The 22,052-nt window shown below is 42.3% G+C and overlaps 1 protein-coding gene across 3 annotated transcripts in view; it reads right to left on the bottom strand.

The window, feature by feature from the left end:
* The window catches only part of BEND7 (BEN domain containing 7), a 48,348-nt gene extending 30,678 nt beyond the window's left edge, over window positions 1-17,670 (bottom strand). The window contains exons 1-3 of one of the 3 annotated variants that reach the window (XM_077179224.1): window positions 16,763-17,670; window positions 12,902-12,985; window positions 3,673-3,972 (exon numbers count right to left, since the gene is read on the bottom strand). In XM_077179224.1, the coding sequence (XP_077035339.1) occupies window positions 3,673-3,972; window positions 12,902-12,985; window positions 16,763-17,240 (862 nt within the window). In that variant the 5' untranslated portion in view covers window positions 17,241-17,670. The remainder of the gene's footprint in view (window positions 1-3,672; window positions 3,973-12,901; window positions 12,986-16,762) is intronic. The other 2 variants (XM_054631476.2, XM_054631477.2) reach the window with 2 other exon arrangements.
* Between the last annotated feature and the right edge of the window lie 4,382 nt (window positions 17,671-22,052).

Raw genomic sequence — 22,052 nt, 5'->3', positions numbered from 1 at the left:
CAACACCCTTCTCCTACATGTTTTAATAGATTTTTAAGTAGCTGAATTTCAAGACAACTTATAATTTAATAGCACCAGCATAACTCTACCTTTCAGTAAGACAAGCAGGTACCCCAGAAATGGGAGCCCCAGAATTTAGAAGAGTTTTATTAACAGACTAATACAAAGTAAGACCATCCTTCCCTCAGTCCTTTCTCAGTTGTTTTAGACTAAAAGATCCTTGGGATGAAGCCTGTCCTTTCTCTTGATCAGAATTCAATATTCTAGAGGGCTTCTGGAAGTGTTTTCTTCTGGAAATGATATCTGAAAGACTCTGGGGGGAAAAAGGGTTGGTGGTTTTTGTTTCCTTCTTAACCAAGGCTCTACATCATGGTGAATTGCACGTGAAAACTTGAACAAATTGTATCAGTAAATACCTGTGCATCTTTCCTGTTGCAATATAACATGTTCCTAATGAAAACACACAGGCACACAGGCTCCTGATGGAAAACCACAGGGTCTATTTTCCCATTGAGGCATAGGGGATTTACTTTATAATCCCCATTAGCATTGATAGAAATTACCCATGTAAATCTACCATAGGTACTGGGAATGGGAAAAGAGACCACCAATATTTTAAATCAAAGCAGGGTTCTACTGACTCCTTACATATTCATGAGGGTTTTTTATTTTCTTTCTATCCTCCCTCCTCTGATCAGCTATTGTGTTGTAAGAAATATCTAGTAGAGTGTTCTCAGTCATTGTTCTAAGCACTATCTTTATCATTTTTAGAGGACAAAAGCAACCCTTTTCAACTGTTATAAATCAATTTTTAATTTTAAAAGGAGATCAGACTTTTTATTTTTATGAAGGAGTCTTTAAAGAGCCATCTCCCTCTCTTTTGGAAGCTGGCCAGCAGGCAAATTTGATACCTGTCTGTGTGACTGAGAGAAGGAGATGACACAAGTACAGGAGTTGCTTCCCCCACGTGAGCAGTAAGTAGCCCAGGACAGTGTTTTCTTCCAGCTGCATCTGCTGAGGGGGAATTCACTCACTGTAACTAACATTGCTACCAGTTTATACTGGAAAAGCATGCAAGAACTACCCAGTGAGAATGATCTTGATGCAACCCAAAAACAATTCAGCTGCTGTATCACTGCTGGATTTGGTACAGAACACAAGGAATGAAACTCAAGTGTGAGTTTACTGTCTATAATAGGACAGACATGGTGCTCATTATCTGTAGTCCAGGTGGCTGCCACTAAAACAGTGGGTCACAGATGTCTACCTTACACCCTGACTTGTGGAACCACCACCTTAAGTCTGGTCTGGAATAAATCCCTTTAGTTTTCATGTTCCTACTCTTCCCTCTTTTGCAGCAATGTCTATTATTTTAGTTGATGCCTTAAGTTTTAGCTCTCACATTTTTCAGATTCTGTACTGCATTAGTATATAACTCTGAAATTCATATAGAGTGTTAGAAAGTTCTCTTCACAGTTTAGTAAGACAAAACAATCCTTTTCCAAGCCCCAAAAAGTAGAAACAAAAGCAAATTAGGGGGAGTAAAACTGGGAGAATGTCACTTCATTACCTGAAGCTGTGATTGGACAATTAACCCCAAAATGTAAATGGACCAAACTTATAAAAGAGTGAAAAACTCGTGACCCATCATCCATCTTGGGTGTAGCCTGGGCCAGGCTCTTGCACTGCCCAAGGTGTATCCTTTGAAGGCCTTTTTAACAAATCCCTACTTTATTTCTCTTACTCTGTCTAGCCTCTGCTCTAGGTACCCTCTCCAGGCATCACTGTCAATAACTTTCTCGTGAATGTTTTCCACACCAGCACCTATGAAACATTTATTGCAGCCTCTCCTTGAACCACCTCACCCTGTGAGTGGATAAGTGCACCACTGGGATGGACTTGATGTGTCTATTACATTCAACTTTGAGCAATTCAGATGGCCTACAACACAGGTCTTCATTTTTTACATAGTATCTATCCACAGTGGACAGAAAGAGTTTCTGGACTCAGAAACTCTTCATCACCTACTACAGATGCCTGAACATCTCCCCAGTGATGACCTAAGCCTGACAGCCCCAGGTAATAACATTATGTCTGGCAGTTTTGTTCTGGTAACTTAAACACCATGGTGAGAACCAAGGAGTAAAATCTCTCTTGAAGTACTGCTCAGCATTTCTACACCCAGCTTTTAAGAACTTTGTCCATCCTCTGAATAACATCTAAAATACTGAGTTTGATGCTCAGGCTCTCAATGCAAGGGTTGGGGGGGGAATCAGGCTGTTAAAATGCCCAGAAGAGCTATGTACTGGGTGAGGAGCAGTTTCAGGGCTCAGAAATGCATCAAAAGTTTTTCTCACTGCTCAGAAATGCATCAAAAGTTTTTCTTCCCTAGAGACCAGGGTTTGGAGCCCAAGCAGGAGTCAGGATCACAAGAGCCCATCAGAGGCAGACACTTCAAACCCAACTGCTACACAGATTGTCTTTTCAAAGGCGGCCAGAGGAGAAGGCCCACACCCTCCTTTATGTAATAACCCAAAAGATTGCATTCCTTTCAGCAGCAGGACAGCTGCAAAGGGAGGTGCCCCCTGGGTGCCTCCCCCAAGGGCTGGGAGCTTGGGCATTTCTCCTGCCCAGCCCAGCAGGTTGCTCAACCTGACCCTTCCACGTCCCATTGACCACTTCAAACCTCTAAGAGATCATGAATCAACTGAATCCTTCCTCCACATATAAAAAAATCAAAGCTGACATTTTCTTGCATATAGGGCCAAATCCTGTCAACACATTTTAGCTCACATGCTGAATCAGGCCCCTGAGGGGATAGAGGTGCTGCTCCACCTACTTTCTGGATTTGGGAACAAGGCACCTAATCTATGCAGGCTTGGGCACTTCTGTGCATGCAGAGAACTGTCCCTGCCAGTGCCCAGGGCCTCTGAGGACAAAGAAGGAGATGTGTGATGAATTTTGGGTCCTTCCATATTTAGAAGATTGTTATGGTGGGGTTTTGACAGCAGAGTTTTTTAATCTGGCAGCAAAACTTCCATTCTCTGGGACTTAATAAGAAAAAAGGCTTTTTAAAGGCACACTGCCATCTACTTCAGGGCAGAATTCTCTGCCAGTACTGGATTGGCCACAGTCTAGAACATGCTGTTCACAGGTAGACTCCATCATCTCTTTTCTCCAATAGTCTCATTGGAATAAAAGCCTAAGGCTGTGATGGAATTTTGTACCTGCAGTTCAGTGGCCAGTTATAAGGCTGATGCCATCGCTTTATGAAAGGCAGTAGAATCCTGCTCCACAACTGGTGTCACAACAGTGCTACATTACTCACAGCAAAGAGGAGTGGTATAGGTTGACATTTAATTAGCCATGAATTTAATAACAATGACAAAAGCTGTTTTAGTAAGTACTGTATAGAAATTAAGCTTGTAAAGGCATGGAGTAATTCTATCCTATCACCATTTTAAAAGCTAAGACAGATGGTAGCAGAATGTACAGTGCCCACTTTCACACCTTTTTGAAGTGATAACTATGTGCTCATTTTGTAGACTCTGAACTATAACTGCTTTCAGTGCAGTGCTACAATATATCATCACAACAAAGGCAGATATTTAGTAGACAACAAGGAGAGGGGGGGAAAAAAAGGCACCATTCTCAGTGTCTAACAGGTCATACCATTGGATGCCACAGTTCGAGCCTGATTTTGGAATGTTTTGGATCGAGTTCCATATTGCCCTGACAGGTGGCTGGCTTGGGGTGATAACTCATTCCATGCTCCGCTCTGGGACGGATGAAGGCTCGCCTGGGACTCCGCAGGGGGATTCAGGCGCTGGGCCCAGGCTAAGTCTAAATCTTGGGGCTCCTCCTTCAGTTTTTCTCCTTCTTTGCCAACTCGTTGATAGATTCTTCCAGTGCTGTCATTCAGTAATCTTCTCATCCCTGTAATTTGTTTTTTAATTTCCCGGCTTTCATCTCCTAATGAAAACAGAGCCACAGTTATCACTGGAAATTAGCAAAAACAGTAATGGGTAGCAATTAGTGGTTTTAGATGCCAATAAGAGTTGGAGCAAATAAATAAATAAATAAATAACAACGAGAAAGAAAAGGGATGCTTGAATGGTCATTGGGATGTACCAGGCTATGCCTTCACACAGCCATGGCTGACAGCTCTCATGCCTGAAAGACCTGCTGAACTTGGCTTTCTTGATGTTGTTTCTAAGGCTTTGATGAGTAAGATTATTTTTTGCCAGAAGGAAATAATAACAGCAATTTCAAATAAACTGTCCTTTTAAGAGCCTGATCCTATTCAGGCATTGACATCAGTGGATATTTTCCCTGAGTAAAGCCCAAAGGATCAGATCCTTTATGTATCAGGTTGCTGTATGCTCAAGGATAGATCCTACAAAAAAAAAATAAAGCACAGAAAGCACCACACCACACACATGCAGAACAGCACTGCATCTATTGATTTTAATGAACAGAATTAGTTCCTTATTCCACAGAATTTAGTAATACTGGATTATACAGGAATAAATTAAACAGTAGCTAATATGTGTGTAACTGCAGATAGCTGAATTGCTGGATGTCTTAAAAACGTAGATTCTAAAAAGAAAATGAAAATATATACCAGAAAAATGTGACTGTTCCAAATAAATTCAGGGCATTTAAATAATAAAAGTTGCATACTTAATATGCCTGGCACCATTTAAGTATTAATTCTACATATGAAACTGCTGATTGCACAATGAATAGAGTGTTTTGGGCAGATAGTAGCCTGTTTTGCTTGTTAAAGCATATATTACATTTCATGAGTAATAAGGAAGTATTCGTTGCCCTTTCTGAAGAAAGAAGCTTCTGGTTTTCTTACTGGTAATAGAAAAATTAAATACCCTAAGCAAATGTCATAAGTAAGATCTAGAAACTGATGAATGAACTTTCCTTTATAGAATACTTACTACAAAAATGCCTGATATCCTCTATTGAATTTATATTCCTGCTTCCCTAAATAAACCTATTTTTGGAAAAGCAAGTGTACAAAAGAAACTTTAGAAGAAAAAAAAAACTACTCTCCAAAAACCCAAGATGCAAGGTGTGCCGTCTCTGGTTCAACAAGGTACTTGAAAGTGTGCTAAATTCCAGGCATGTGAACAATTTTATCAACTCAATAGCACCATTCAGTTGCCTAAACTTAGGTGCACGTTTAGGTAGCAGCTAAACCAGACAGCTAAAAGAGCAGCAAACCCTCCCCAACACAGGCCAAGCTCAGTGTGGCTGGGGCTGCTGCAAGCCCGGTGTGCTGAACATCCAAAAGAGGGAGGAGAATGAGCAGAAGGGGAGAGGAGCTGAACAATGTGCTCCAACCTCTGCTGGATCCCAGCATCTCCTGCTTGACCTGGTGCACCGGTTCCCTGGGCTGCTGCCAGCTGGCTCCAGCCCACCCCGATCCAGCGAGGAGAGTGGGCGGCTTGCAAGAAAGCTTTGAGTCCAAACTTAGAAAAATATTTGCCAACCCCGTACAGCAACACTCCAGCACCATTTCCACTCCAGCTAACACAGTGAGAAAAACCCTCTGCAAGGAAGTTCTGCACTGTATTTATTTATTTTGTTGGTTTGCCTGCAGATTTCTGTGTGCGGGTGTGATTTCATTAACAGTAACAGCACCAACTCCTTTAGAATGACACTTTTTGGCCCCAACCCAAGCAGGGGTTGACTGTTTGCAGTTCCCAACCTTGAAAGGCTGCAGAGTAGCACTGGACTCCAATTACTGAGATACTCACAGCCCTACACTGCACGCTGCCTTTCTCCTGTACACAGCTGTACCTGCCCCTGTCCCAGCTCCAAATGTTCCCACCACACCACAGCCTGGAGCAGTCCCTTCCTGTCTTGCCATTTAACATTACCCTGGGAGTTTTAAGTTGGCAATTTGGATTTGTACTCAATGGCAAAAAGTGTGTGAGTATCAAAACAGCTTCCCACCCACCTCCTCCTGCTGGGTGCAGGGACTGTGCTACGTGTCTGGTCGGGTGACATGTTGTTAGAAAGATTAAATTTCCGTTACCCAATTACATAAAATATTAATGTTAATTGAGCTTATTCAGCCTTGATTCTGTTCCCTTGTTCCTTTATATAGAAGTCTTTCTATACAGTGACATGAGCATACTTAACTCCAGACAGAAAAAACCACTACATTTATGTTAGAATAAACCCTGAACTTGCACCCTACATAAACTTATCTTTTTGATTAGGTAGATCCTTACAGGGAGATTCACCTTTTGTAAGCTCGTTTGTTGGGGTTTGGGTTTTCAGAGTTTTTTCAGGGATTTTTCTGTTTGTTTTTTGTTTTGTTTTTAAAATAGGTCTTCCCTTTTGCAAGAAAGCATATTAAAATCCTACAGGCTATAAGCCTGACTTAGTCTTCAGTGCAAGTTTACATCTCCCCTCTCCCAGTCATGCCTTTTTCCAGTTTTTAGTTTGTAGCTGACCAGCAACAGCAGCATCCTCCCCACAGGAGTGGAGAGCAGATGATGTTACACCATCTGAATTTGCAGATAGGTGCAAGACCAGTAACAGATTTAACTTCTTGCTTCCTGGTTACCTCATTTGGCTATTAGCTCTAGAGCCCAAGGACAGCGTTTTGTTATCAGTTATTCCACTGCTGATAATTTTCACAGATAATAACCATGTAATTTTAAAATGAAAAAAAAATAGATGGGGCACAGAGAAAACACAACAACTCAAATTAGTATGTCCTGTGGAAGAGCCAGCCTTCTTTTAAATGCTAAATAGAATAATAAAGCACTGGAAAAAAAATCATTTATTACATAGAAATCTGCATCATCTCTCTGTGCAAAGCTTTCTAAGATAGATGCTGAGGCCTGAGAAGAGAAGAGGGGTGCATACTTCAGCCTCTCTCTGTACACATACCAGAGCTCCTCACCCTTTCCAGGGAGATGGGGATGCCTCCAAAGGCTGCCTACAGGATTTGCCATTTGGATACCCCATGTAAAACCCTGGGTTTTATCTGAAACCATTGAAGTTACTTGCAAAACACTAAGACACTTACAAAATGCTATTCAAATAGAACCATGGCAAGTTAGAGCCCTATTTATAACTTGTATATAGAGATGTCAATTGTCATAACAAAAACATATTAGGAATTTGAAATAACTACTGTTACAGTTGTTTCCACGATGACCCCTTACAAACAAGCTATTCTTTTTCCTATGTGATGTAACTATAATCTTATAAAAACAACAACAACAAAAAAAAATCCAAAAAAAACCCCAAAACAACGCCCTTTAATAAATGCTACACAACATAAACAGTAATTTCCTCAAAATTAATTTCAATCTATTTCCTTACTGAAAGTGTACAGGACATAAAAACTTCCTTCTTTGAAAGATGCAAGAATGTTTAAAATTACAAAGTAATAAATGGAAACCAGAAAACTGTTCCAGGCTGCAGTAGCATCCACGTGCTAAGTGTGCAGCTGTCTGAAGCAACAGGCCTGTAAACAACTCCAGTTAACAACATATTAATGATAATTTATTTATTACACTCTTCACTCCTATATGCCTGTCCATCTTTTCACTACTATGTTTATTAAACTTAATATATCACACTGCCTACCAACACCTTGTTATGCTTTTCCTGAACAGTTTATCAAATATTATCGTAGCACTGCAAACAATTTTAAAATTATATGTGACCATATTGATATGTTCAAGCATTAATTTTATCCCAGTATCACAGAAGTGCAACCATGACTGTATTAATGTGTGTGCTTTAAAGTGTATAAATGGGTGAACAGAATTAAAGTTGGACAAATGTCTGTATCTGAGATTTCCTTCCTTTGACTCACAAAACCAAATAACCATCATGATCTCTTTGTCCAGTATTTTGGAATTCCTTCCTTTATTTTTAACATTTGTGTTTCTCATATACTTTGGGAAATATTCACAAGCTGACTTTGAACATACAATTTTTCTATTAATTATAGTTTAATTTTATGTTTTTTTGACAGACGAAACACCTGTGGAATTTTTTCATTTGTTGAACATACAAATAGGGATTTCTCCTGGATCAGGCTGCTTACTGAAGTTACTTTTATCTCAGATTTTACCAATTTGTGTCCAACTAGGCTGAAATTGGTGGAGCTGTTGTGAGGGTAGGAATGGCAGCAACAGGCAGCCAGAGAAACACATGTGAGCTGACAACAGGAGTCTGGTTTGTATGGAAACAAGGCTTCAGAGGTGAGAAAAAGTGGAAGTTGAAGCATATGGTGTGAAAGCTCAACAAAAAAAATAATAAGTAAGTGCAAAGGGTTATATAATTAAGCATATTAAACTGCAATTTATTAGATGCCATTTGAATGCTGCCCTCTCTGGAAGGGGGCCAGCAAAACTCGCCTGCTGTGTTTGAAGACTGTAAAGGGCTGATTCAGCTCAAGGAATCAGCAAGTATGTACACACAGGGCACACATCTCCACTGCTCAACCAGGCTGAACTCACCAAAACACCTTTTGGAATGCTACACACTGTTCAGGTATTTCCATCAGAGACAGTTATCCTAGAAGGAAGCTCAGCATCCCTTCTCAGCAAGAACTATACCCACATCAAATCCTAATTTTCAAAAATCTAGGTATTTTTTGGTCATCTTGTACCACAAGTTGTCCTGAAACAGAAAGTTGCAGAGGTCAGCATGGGGAAAACAGAGGATCCATGTGCATGATTCCTTATCAGAGCAAAGGTCTCCTCAATCACGTGGAATCTTACTGTGGCTTCTCTGTGCATAACTGGAATCAGGCATCTGTGAACTAAACTGATGGGGTAAGCACACATTTCCCAAAAAAGTGATCCCAGGTCTTTGCCAGCATACAAGATTCTACACTTAGGCAACAACATCCTTGGCAAATTAAAAACCTAAACCCCAAGTCAGCAGGGAGGGCAGTGGTCATGAACAGTCAGAGGGTCACACAAGCTACATGAGTTACAAGCTGGAGAATGTGACTCTGCTAAACTAACATGTGGGGACATTGAAGCTGTCTGAGTTGAGGCACCTTAGCAATGCTCTAAAACATCACCTCAAAGCATTTGCTATGTTCATGTCACCACACAAAGCACTAGAATTAGATATGCAGGAAAACTGGATCACCCTCAAATCAGTCCTCTTACAAAGCAAGCACAGAAACACATGGTTTGATAACCCTGACTATCATGAGACAAACAAAGTTATTAAACCCCACAAACACTAATGGAAGCAAAGAAATTTGCAGAATCAAACCCAGGATCAGACCCTGAGAGCATTCAGGCTTTTGGGGTTATTTCCCTGGAAACTGGATCATGCCAGGTGGCCCAGCCACCACTCCCACCACAAACAAAGTAAATCTTTGGAAGAGCCTGGTGAAAGAGTTTGAAAACACCCAAGAGGAGAAGCTACAGAAGCCCAAGTTACACACTTTCATGCCATACTAAATCACTTGGGAAAGGACAAGTGAGCAACTACTCAATAAAAGTATATATTAATGGGGTCATATAATTAAAAAAGTAATAATAGATATGTATCAACATCCCCCAGTTCTTGGAAATAGCCCAGGCCAAGACCACGCTTTAGCCCCCAAGGGAAATACTTTACCAAGTTAGATCATTAGAGAACACAGATACATAAAATAAACTTCTATGGAGTCTTAATTACAGAAGCCACTGCTGCAACAACCAGACTTGGGATATAATCCTATTAACAGTAACACAAGTCTGTGAAGTTACTTGTTAAGTCAACTTTTTCTCTGTGAATAAATTGAAAAGGATATAATTTCTGGGACAGAATAAATTCTTGAAATTAGTGAGTAACTTATGCATTGCTCCCCTGCTCCAAGAACACATTATTTATTTTTACCATGACACAGTGAAGTTATTAATCTGCTGCCTTCCATTTCAACAATGTGAAATGCTGTAAAATGCACAGACACCTGCATTACAGTACATTTCAGTTCCACTTTATATCAGTCATAAACATCTCTGCTTTGGACATCTCTTCAAAACAAATGCTCCAAGCACACTGTGTGTAGCGTGCAATTTTATGAAACTATAAAAGTTCTTCACTGTTAATTACACAGACAAATGTCTCATCACACATTTGATTACCAGGATAATATAATTAGTTTTCTGCATTAACCTTTCAAACATAGAGCCGGAATTTCAAGTTGAAAGCATTGTAAAAACACTCAGTCTGGAAGTATACTGTATTTCCACTTTTTTGTGTTGGTAATAAAAATATTAAGACTGGAAAAAACCTATATGGTGTATGCAAAAGATTTTTTTAATAGATAGTGTAAGTTTAATCATCACTGTCCACAAGACACAAGTGTACATGATCCCTTCTAGGGCTTGTAATACCAAGTCTGGGCTAGCAGCCCTGTGACTTTACTGGAAAAACAGAAGTCAGATCTGTTTTAAATTTCACCCATGTTTGAGGTTTAAGCATTTCACTCTGGGCTGCCTCCTCCTTCTCAGGCTAAGCAGTCTGTCCTGGTACCAGATAACTAAGCCCTTTCCTTCAAAACAAAAGACATGCCAGTCCTCATCCACAAAATATATTCCACGTTCCCCTGGAATCTTGTAAAGACTGTGGTTAGCATGTCCTTCATCTAGAAAGATGTGACTTCTTGTTCATCATCTTATCAGAACAAAGGACTGGGGGAGAGGACAAGCCACCACATCCCCACTCCCAGCACTGCACTACATGAGAAAACTTCCCAAGCTCTATTCAGATTGCAGTTGGACTCTGCACCATTGCAGCCATCAGAGGACATATCCAGTACCATGTTCCTTTAACTGCACTGAAGCTTTCTCCAATTTTCTCCAATTGTGCCCATCTATGCTGGTGCAAAAAAGACCATCTAGGTTCATCAGGTCCTTCTTGACATCTCATCCTTATTTTATCTGTACATTAAATAAACTGGATTCTTGTGATTTACTCATTTACCCTAGCAGCTCCCCTCTTCTCAACAGCAGTTTTGAGTTAACCATGCTCAGCTGTGCAACAAAGGCATTTCCACCTCCCATTCCTCATAAAGCTCCACTCATTTATAGACTGCCACTAACATTTCACCTTCCCTAAAGGTAATAGTTTCAATGCTGTATCAAAGCATCCATTCCATACTAAATGCTGCATCACACTCAGGTTTCAACTGCCTATCCCATGGATCACTTAAACTGGAGAACAAACTTGACTCTAAATCACCAAGTTGGAATAAACATCCTTCAGAGATAAATTTTGGCATAAAGCAGTGAAATCAAGTGAAGCAGTGATTACACCCTGACTATACCTGATAAGAAGATCCTTGATAGGATTCACATTCTTAAAGGTTAAATTCTGACTGACTCTTGAAATAGGTGAACTTGAGGCACTTAAATGCCAGAACACTTTCAGTCACAATGAAAAGCTGGACTTACTAAAAAATAAAAACCCAAACAAATCTAAGGACAACAGAACCAAGCCAAAATCAAGATCAGTGGGTCTGACTTGCAGCACAAATGTCAAAGCACAGACTACTGCACCCTGGCTGATGCCTCATTTTTGCTAAAGCTTTTCATGACTTAGAGTTGGAAGAAAAAGCATTTCAAGTAAACCTGTGGTGGAGCTCACTCCATCAGGTTTATCAGACTTCACCAAAAGTACATCCAGAACATGAAATCCAAACACAAAGCACAGCAGTGGCCTTTGCTTCTCCTTGGAAATGGGTGTAGGGAAGAAATACTTGCTCAAATGGTGAAAAGATGAGAAGGGAATTTAAGGCAGATACAACCCCTGTTTTATTTTTAACACACCCTCCTATTCTCTCCCATTTGCTTCTGACCTCTAGAAGAGGATGTGGCACTATGAATTTAGGAGACAAAGGCATTTTGCATGCAGAGTATCTTCAGGTGCCAATTCCCACATTTCAATGCTACTCGCTGGCTCCAGGGGGCAACACAAACAGGCTACAGAAACCTTAAATCACCCCACAAAAATGTTTGGGCTCCTGGTGCTGAAAAGGAGAGGCAGACATTCCCAAGTTTCTTGGTGCAAAGGCATCTGCTTTCTCCAAAGCCTGAACAGAGTGTTCACAAGCTTGCTTTATACAGCTCAAAAAACTGGCCTCTCCTTCTTTGAATTTAGCCTGCCAAATCTTTGCCAAGAGGGGCTTTACCCAGGTGAGGTCCTGGATGCAACTGGAAGGGAATAGAAGCAGGAAAAGAAGAAGCACTCTGCAGCTGAGGAGTTATAGAGGATAAAAAGCACACAAGAAAGGTAAAGGTTCACTGATAAACAGTCACTGATATGCTGTAATACATATCATGCTGCACACTCTATATTACTTCTGTATTTTCTTTACACATTTTTAACTGTTGATTTAATTTAATTTTGCCATGCCAGGATTAGCAGGCAAGCTCCAGAGGTGAAAGGACATTACATTAAGACAGCACATTAATCCTCTATCCCACCCAAGGCAGAAGCAAAACCAAACAAATAGCAGCTTCCTGGAAATTGAATTTCTGTTATCCAGATGTCAAAGATGTAATACCCCAATTACACAAACTATTGCCAGTGAAGCATGCCAGGGAATATGCAATGTAAATGGGGTGAGTACAGAGCTGCAAAACTGCAGAGTCAGCATCTGGCTCTCTGAGTGAGTGATAATTAGCACTGTGTGTAGACACTAATAAACATTTATGTCTGAAATTACAACTTTTAGCAGTGTTAATAAAGGATATATTGGCAATTCATAGAATAAAAGGGTCTTGAAAAGAACGTCATATTAAACAATGGCAGGCGCTTTCTGTGCTTGCACAGAGGTTTTTTCCTCCCTAATTGCAAATGGCCACGCAATGTTGCTTGAAAATTAATCAACACAAGCACATACCTAAAAAAACTGGTTGTGTTTCTTTGGTCTCCCCATTAACATCATTGCTGTAGTCAGAGATCTTATATATCTCATGATGGTAATCTGGAATGAAAAACGATAAAAAAAATTAGAATTCAAGTGATCTGGAAAAAATGAACACTGAACACATTGCTACAGTTTTACTACACAATTTATCAATATATCTGCAGTTTATTTCATGTACATCAAATTAAGCACAGAAAATGTGCTCTGTATCAGCACCTCCTAAAAAACCTTTGCTCACACTGGAGAGACTCAGCTCAAATATTTCACAGATTTTAGGGAATAGCTATGCCTGCCCTAAATTACTGTGTTCATTTTCACAGCAAATTATCCCACCAGATGCCAATTATCTGGCTTCTTGCTTTACAGAAGGAAAGCAGATTTATAATGAAAACTTTACCTTCCCAGAGACCAAGGCAAACTTTCAAACTTCACCTCAGTAAGGAATCAGCTATGTACATCAGGGCTCTATTGCTCAGCTGGCTTGACTCATACTGATGTCACTGGCCTCCCAGTTCTGAAGAAAGGAGGATCAGTGACACCTTAGGATATCCATCTATAGAAATGAATGCCTGTAATGACCTGGAGAATTAGCACTGGCATCTCATATACAGAGATGTTACAAGATATTAAAAAAAAAAATCACCACTAAGTTTCTATTTTAAATAAAAGAATATTTTGCTGTGAAGGTCTCTGTTGTAACACCAGGCAGGTGTTCACTAAAACCAAAGCTTTGTTTACACAGAGAGAAATAGTAAGTCCAAGTAAAAAAAAAAAAAAAGTATCTCAAGGCAGCTCGTCGTGGATGCTGTTTCTGACACTGGCACACGCTCTGTCCTTCGGCAAATCATTCAAGACTGAACAATATATTCAGTGTCTTGAAAGAGCCACCTCCCCACCTCACTCCTTCCATGCCCTCCCAGTTGCCAACGCTCTCAGCTACTCCCTCCTTCAACTGGTTTTACGTTTACTTGCCTCACAAAAAGTGAGGCAGAGATTAACTCATGGAAGGGACTTTGGGGGGATTCACTTAAAAGGTGTAACACAAGTGGAGGGCAGCAGAAGCAGCTCCTTCCACAAGCAGCACACCTGCACCTCTGACCAAACAGGCACGGGACTGGAAAAGTCTCCTGGAAGTCACTTTTTTGTTAGGTGTGTTTATTTGTACAGCACAACTGTCTCGAAGGCACAAGAGGAGGAACAACCCAGTATGTAAACTAAAGTCGAGCCTAACACAGCAATTCTACAGAATGAGAAGGGCCTGGAAAGAAAATGAGGGGGAAACAAGCACACCACAGAAGTGGAGAGGTCAGGAATGAGGTGCTACACAAAGGATTCCTCTGCTTCCCGAGCACACCCAGCCAATGAAATGGGTAAAGGTGAAGTCTGAGATATGACATTGAGGAAGTAAAATCTTCTTTTATGAGACTAAACTGGCAGGGTTTGTGCTGCCTTCCATGATCACTAGCTGTCCTGTTGAGCAGAGGGTGGGATGAAGTGGCTTGGTGGGCACCTGATGGCCACAGCCAGTCAGGGTCTACCTGCCACACTCTGCACCTTCATCCTCTCAAGGACATTCAAGATCTGTGGAAGCAAGTAAGTGGAAACTAGGACTTAAATGACCTACAGACTCATGGTCCTTAGATATACAGATTACACCCAGTTTCTTCTCTAGCACTTCCCTGTACATCCAGCTGGGCACAATATTCTTCTGGTCTGCAGCTGCTGCCTTAAAGTCACCACATTTCACCCCAGAGGTGGCTCTGATTTAGCACAGCAATGGACTTTTTCTTGATTTGGTCACTATTGATAATTGTGATAAGGTGCTCAAAGTAATTTTTGGGACAGAATAAGCATTGTATGGGCACACATCAATAGCAGATGGTGTGTTACCAACCAATTCATACAGCATAGCCTTTTCTCTTTGGTTTCCTTTTTCTGCCTCGGATGTTACAGTCCAGGCACTGGAAAACTGTATCAATTTCACAACAGTAAACACTAAACTGTGACATTACAGAATAACTCCTGCAAGAGGCAAAGGCCAATTACAAGAGACAACTATTTATACATAATTATCTTTCTAATCAACTGTGATAGAAAAGAGTATGAGAGTGCAGACTCACATACAAAACCTGATTTTTATCTCCTCCATTCTCAAAGTAAAAAGACATAATTTTCTCTCTAGCATATGCTTTTAGTGTAGCTCTGTATTTGACTCTCTACATCCAAAAAGAGACCACAGATAAAATATTATTAATAATGTACCATCATAACTGGATTTACCTATTAAAAGAAGGTTAAATAGATTGTCTCATACACTGAGGCATATCTAAACCTGTAAGACGTGGCAACTGAGATTGGCAACACAGTAACCTATTTCTGGCAAATACTCTTTTTACAGGCCCATTAGGACGGAAAGAAAAAAAGCAAAATTTCAGTTTTGTTTTCCACATTTTGCTTTCACCACCTCCATGCTCCAGCCCAGTCATGCACTAACTCTGCCTCCAAGTTGGGAGCATGTTCACTACCAAAAGCCCACAAAGCAAACCCGTTCTCTGTAAAATTACACCTTTGATAGGTTTGGTAATGGATGCAGACCTCCAATGCATTTCAGACACGTCTGGCAAGTCCCTGCCCCTCTAGTTTTAACAGGGACCATGTGTGATGCCCCAGACCCCCCTACCACAATACAGCACTCATTATTTACTATTCCCACCAAGTGAGTTTATTTCCATCTTTGAATTTCTTTGCTTCAAACGTAATTTTGCAGAGCACTCCTCAGACAGCAAGTCTTGACACTCGTGTGTGTGTCCCCCTTTTCACCAGCGTGACATTACACCCAAGCAGTCACCTGCCTTGAACTTGGCATGCAGGACACACACAGCGTTTCATGGAGATATTCCCGTCCAATACTTGAGAACACAAAAGGAGAAACGATCTCGAATCAATTCCATCAGGGCAAAAACATCTCATCGGCCGGAGAAAGGATAAATCCCCAAGCAAAATAAATCCCTAGGGCTGGGAAGTCCACCTGTGAAAATGCCTACCAGCGGCTCTATCTTTTTTCCCCTTTAATTAAAGAAAACAACAACAAGAAGACTGAAACACAGAGCTGTGCTTCTTGCCCGACATGAATTCAAATATTTCTCCCCTCACGATCCCTTTTAAAATATCCTCTTTTCCAAAAGCAAACACACCCCGAGCGAACAAGTTACACGCCAGCGGCTCTCCCCTGCCCACGTACAATTAATTACCTGCGTGGATTTTTAATAAAGAGATCTCGATTCAGCTTTTCTTTGAAATACAAGGATGTACACAGACGAGGAGAGGAGAAAAACCACCCCAAATACAATAAATCCACAAGAGTTGAATACTAAGGAGGTCTGTCGCTGCTCAAGTGTCATTATTTTTTGCTCGCTTCCCGATTTTTTTTTCTCCCCCCCGCCCAAGCAGGATTCACCACTAAACACGATCCAACTTTATTTTGTGCAAGGTTCTTTGCTTGGAAAAAAATAACACGTCCACCTGAGGTGGTGGTGGGGAGGCTTGAGGTGGTGGTTTTGCAACAACACGTAACACACATGCAAAAAAATAATTAAAAAAAGAAAGAGGAAACGGGAAGGGGGCGAAAGAAATAAAATTAAAAAAAAAAAAAAAAAAAAGATAGGCGTGCAATGGTTCCGGGGAGTTCAGGGAGAGGATTGCGGAGTTCAATAACAGAGCCGGGAGGGAGCGGCGGCCCGGGGGCGCCGGCGTTTCATAACGCCCCGCTCCCCCCGGGGCAAAAGTCGGGGCTGCCCCCGGCCAGCGAACAAAGCCCGGCCGCCCCCGCCTTACCTTCGTTGACCAGTTTAAAGCTTTGGGATTTCCTGCTCCTCTTCCTCTGGGCGAACTCCATGGTGCGGGCAGGAAGGAGCGGGGCGGACACAGGACCGAGCTCCGTCCCTCCGATCAGCAATACACGCGGGGGTTGGGAGAGACGGCGGCTCCGGCGGCGAATAAAGGGATCCGGGACAAGTTGGCTCCGGTCTCCCCCCCGCTCCCGCCCCGAACTTTGAGGAAAAGCGGGGTGCGGCGGGGGGAGCCCCGCGGGGGCGATGCCGCCGCCTTCCCCCCCGCCGGCTGCGCGGCCGCGGCCCGGCGGCGAAGGGCGGCCCGCAATGGCTTCGCCGCCGGCGCCGGGACCCCGGTGCCACCTGCTGGGGGAAGGAAGGCGGCGGTTCCGCCGGCCGGGAGCCGCCGCCACCCCGGGGCCGGCCCGCCGCCACTCGGCCCCGCCGCGGGCTGAGGGCGAGGGGCTGAGGGGCAGCGCCATTTTGTGTCCCCCTCCCGCCGCGCGTCTCGCACACGGGCACCGGCGCTGCCCGCTCGGCACCGCGGTGCTGCCCGCGGCTCCCCTCAGGGGCTCAGCGGGGGGAACTCCTCGTGTTTAGCAGGACCGGGCCAGGGCCGGCGGGGAGGGGGTTGAAGTTGGCGTGCGGAAGAGGGTAAACCTCAGGAACTGATGGCAACACCTGTTTGTTGCTGTGTTTTACAGGGATTATCGCAGCGATGTGTCCGCTGGTGTCATGGACCGAGGCCTGGAGAAGAGCGCCGAGCCGCCAGCTGGGCTGAGCTCTGCCAAACCTGGATCGCCTTACCGAGAGGAAGGGAGTCCCTCGGCCAAAAACTGGATCGCCTTAGCAAGAGGAAGGGAGTCCCTCGGCCAAAAACTGGATCGCCTTAGCAAGAGGAAGAGAGTCTCGGCTCTCCAGAGGAGCGAGATTTAGGGCGTCTGGCAGCCCTCCCGACGGTCACCGTGAGGTCACTGCAGCCATACGGCTGGCCCGAACACAGCTGAAATTAGTGCTTTGATTTATTCACCACTTGACGCCTTCAGCCACACTTCCAGTTCGCTCACTGTGCTAAATTCACTGAGGGTCGAGTGGTTTTTTTTACAGCCGAGAGTGCTTTTGCCTGTTGCCTGTAGAGAAAGGACCCAGGCGTTTACAGTTATGACTGCTGATAACTGCAAACACAGCTCCGATCATCATCTTGTGTTTTACGTGTAGTCAGACTGTGTTGTGACAAGGAGAAGACTATGTGATACTTGCATACGCCTACTTGAACAGATGCAAATGCAGATCTTGCCTTGGTCTCCTCAGAGTACCCAGGAGAATCCCGTTAGCTCCAGTAATATTGACCGACCTTATCACTCAGAATAACGACATAAAATGAGCAGGAGGGAAGCAAATTGAATACTAACAGTAGCGATTTGTATCCTAACTGTGTGCATGGACATAGTCAGACCTGAACTCTTCAGTTCAAGGTGCCATCCAGACACTACACAGAGGGTATACGTGGTTCTGAAAAGAAAAATTGGGAAATAGCCTTAATGGTGAAGCAATATCAGAAAATATGCCTAATGGTAAAATTTATTATATGCTGGAAAATTAAATTCACGAGGGAGGTTATGGAAACCTCACAGATTGGGTAGGGGTGTAATTTTCTATTAAATTTCTAAGTGGAAAATCCCAGAGGCAATCAGTATGCTACTTTTGGAATTTTCCTAAACTTCTCTGTAAGACTTTATGAAAGGAAACTGGGCTAACGTACTATTTAAAATCCTGCATTATATATTTTTGGGAGGATGCTGAAGCAGCAAAGGTAGATGGATGTCATATGCTGTTTGCTGGATTTTGTGGGTCCAATTAATCTCTGGTACAGTGTAATGAAGTCGGGTTTGAAATGCAGCAGCAGTGTGCTTATATTTTTCCTACAAAAAGTGTATTTTCTCTTTTTTTTTCCTCCCCAAACAGTCTGCTGATTTTTGTCTGCTAACTAACTTTATTTATGGGACTTACATGCTGAAACTGACTCTCATCCTTCCTGGGACAATAGGAGAATTTTTATAAAGCATAAGGCCCTCATTTACAGTTCAGCTCACATGATGAGCTTTATCCTGCATTTGCCAAAGGAATGTGCTACAAAAATCTTTTCTGTTTTCCTCTGTTACTCAATTTTGTGAAACATTCTGGGGTATAATTTATGAAAATGTGATGGCAATGTTTTATCAGCTGCTCTTTTACTGGTTTTAGTTCTTCCTTCCCTGTGCTGATATTTTGCTTAAAGGGGCACTCGTGGCTTTAAATGACATTTCGGTCTGGGCAATGCAGTTTCCAGTAATGTTTTCCAAGAGTTAGCACATCCCCTTTTCCACTGATATTTCTCATTTTCCTTTTTGTGAGTTAGAGAGATCCATCCTTTTCATGCAGAATAAGCCTGATCCTGCAAGCTAGCCTAGTTGTGGTCGCTCAGATGAATAAATCTTTGCAGCTTTCATTTCTGAAAGTACAAGCCAGTGTGGATACCACAGCCCCAGTCCTGCCATCTCATCTGCATAAAAGTGAATTAGAAACTAGGACAAGGTGACTTTAGGTCAAAGTCTTGTAGTTATCCATACAACACGTAGGAGGATCCAGTAACTGGAAGCAGCTTTCTGTCCTGCACTGCTGGTGCTTCTCAGCTGGGACTGAGAAAAAACTACACAAACTCAAAGGCTCCCACTCAAAGGCTACACAACTCCCAGGGAGCTGTGAGTATGTTGTTGGGCATTTTGGGGTGGCCATCCTAAAACTGGGCTGGGATCATCTGCTCGTTTGTCACAAGCTACCATTGCATTATTCCAGCTGGAGAAATGCAGGGATGAAAGTCCTCTTTATCCCACTAGAATGGCTGCCTTGTGTCACCCTAGATAGTCACTGCCTGCATTGCTGTGGCAGCCAAGTGACTTAGGATGAAGTGCACACTGGCTCTGGGGAGCAGACAGCTTTTAATTTCATCTTTTATTTCAGTTTCTGTCTCAGTATCATGTTGTTATTATTACATATTAAGAACCCATAGGTCTTTTTTTTTCTGGTGAAAATATGAAAAATTCGAGCATTTTGTATCTATTCACGAATGGTTTCAAAGTATTTCCTCAAACCATTGACTGAGCAGTGTGTTTTTCAAAATGCCATGAAATTAGCCAACTAAATAAGGGCTTTGTCTTGCAACATGTCCCAAGTCAGTATGATCATCCCTGATTATTTCCTAGTGAACATTTTATTATACTTCAAGTTACTTTCAAAATATCCCCTCCCCATTCTAACTGATAGTAACTTTACCAACAATTTTCTGATGTGCAAAATAGTTTTCTTTTTCATTTCAGATCATGAGCTAACTGATTAAATAGAATTAATCTAGTAATATTTCAGTATTAACAGCAGCAGTGCTCTTCACACTGGATGTCCCAGACTTTTTGTTTCCAGGTGTGTCAGTTCATGATAATATCTTATTATTCAGAAGTAGTATGACATAGGACAACGATGACTAAAGAGTCCTAGAGCTGAGGAGAATTAAATAAGTGTACTAAGAACCACTTCAGCTTTTCAGTTGGAAAAATGATAATGGAGAAAGTCTCATAAACTCGGTGATTTGATCTGAGGCTTAAAGTCTAATGTCAAGGAATTCATGTGAGGCTGTGTGAAGAGGGAAGAGGCTGCTGACTGTCACATTAATAGCAGCACGATTACCACTCATCCTGGAGCCTGACGAGGTTCTGTTTGGTATTGGGGAGCAGGAGAAGGGTGAAGAGGTAAATTGGAGACCAGGAGCTGCACAGGTGACAGCTTAATAGGTGAGTTATTTTGGTTAGTTATGTGTAATGAATGGCACTGAGGATTTTATAAACTGTAGTAGTGTTTCCAGTGGTGGTTTTGAGGTCATATGACATATGTGGGCAGTACTTAGCCCCAAAGCTGACAATAGGCCACGTTGTGCTCTGCTGTCCTTTCAGCAGGCTCTCAGGCTGGCATATCCAAGGACTCAGAGAGGAAGGTGTCTGGATGTCCTGAAGAATTCTGAAGTCAGGAGTGCAGTTTAACATGTTTTCCAATCCTCCCTAAGTTTTTCCTGACCATTTGAGTCACAGTACTTGACATTTCATGTCTCTGTCCTTACTCTCTTTTTCTTTTGGAACACAGTTTTGAAATGCCTTCTTGTCCATCCTGCTGCCTGTTAATCTTTCTCATATAAATTTTAAAGAAAAAAATTCTAGGGACAGACCAATGTTTTCATCTGTTTGCCAGCTCAGGGAGACCAAAACATTCCAGAACTGTTTCAACAATAAAGAATATAACTGAATCTATGTACAAAGTGTTCTTTGTGTGTGCAGTCACAAACCCTCTGAACATTTCCATATCAGAATGCAAACCTTCTAAACATTTCCATATCAGAATGCAAACCCCCTTTTGACTGTAAGGTTGGACTTTCCCCCCTGTTTTTGAATTTATGTACAGCTTGGACTAAGGTTTCAAGGAAGGGCACTGTGTTCTAAGAGTCAATGCTTGATGGTCATCCACTCTGATCCAATACTTATGGGATAATTGGATATTAAGTCATCCTTAGGACAAACCAGTGTTTGGATTTGAATTCTGGGAATGGAGAGGAGACCAAGGTGTCTAAGCAACAGATGTGGTTGAAGGATGAAGAAGAAAAGGTCTCAACAATGCTCTTTTTTTATGAAAGAGGATGTGGGAGAGTAAAAGAGATCTGTCCACATGGACATCCTCTGCTTCTCTGCAACATGGAGAAACCATGGGCTGAACTAATTTTGGCCTTACAACCCACGTCCTTCAAGGCAGCTGAGAACAACATGAGTATATTATTTTGCCTAGAAATTTGAACTTTCAGGCTATATGAAGAGTAATAGTGCTTAGAAGTTTTAGGCTGGATGTATCTTTACATCACTACCACCTCTGCCTAAGAGATGAAATGTAAAGCAAGGCTGGTGTCCTCAGAAAGGGCACGTTTGAGCTTTGGGTCATCCCAGAGTCAATGTCAGTGGTGCCAGCCCAAGCACAGCAGTCAGCACTCCCAGTTCTGATGGATGCTGCAGGCACAAATTGCAGCAAGCTCAGCTCAGGGTCCAGCAGCCCAGCGAGCCCCCTGCTAGGGAGAGTTCCAAGAGGGTCATGCTGCTGATCATTCCTCCATTTTTGTGTCAGTTTGCTTCAGCCACAGCAGCTGAAGGCAGATGTAAGAGTGCAGCGATGCAATCGCTGGGGCTACAGATGGAAAACAAATGCAGCCTCAGCTGCAGGAACAA

Source organism: Agelaius phoeniceus, chromosome 5 (assembly GCF_051311805.1).
Source record: "Agelaius phoeniceus isolate bAgePho1 chromosome 5, bAgePho1.hap1, whole genome shotgun sequence".
NCBI lineage: Eukaryota > Metazoa > Chordata > Aves > Passeriformes > Icteridae > Agelaius > Agelaius phoeniceus.
Note: the sequence above shows the minus strand (reverse complement) of the source record. Positions and strands in the feature narration are given on the sequence as shown.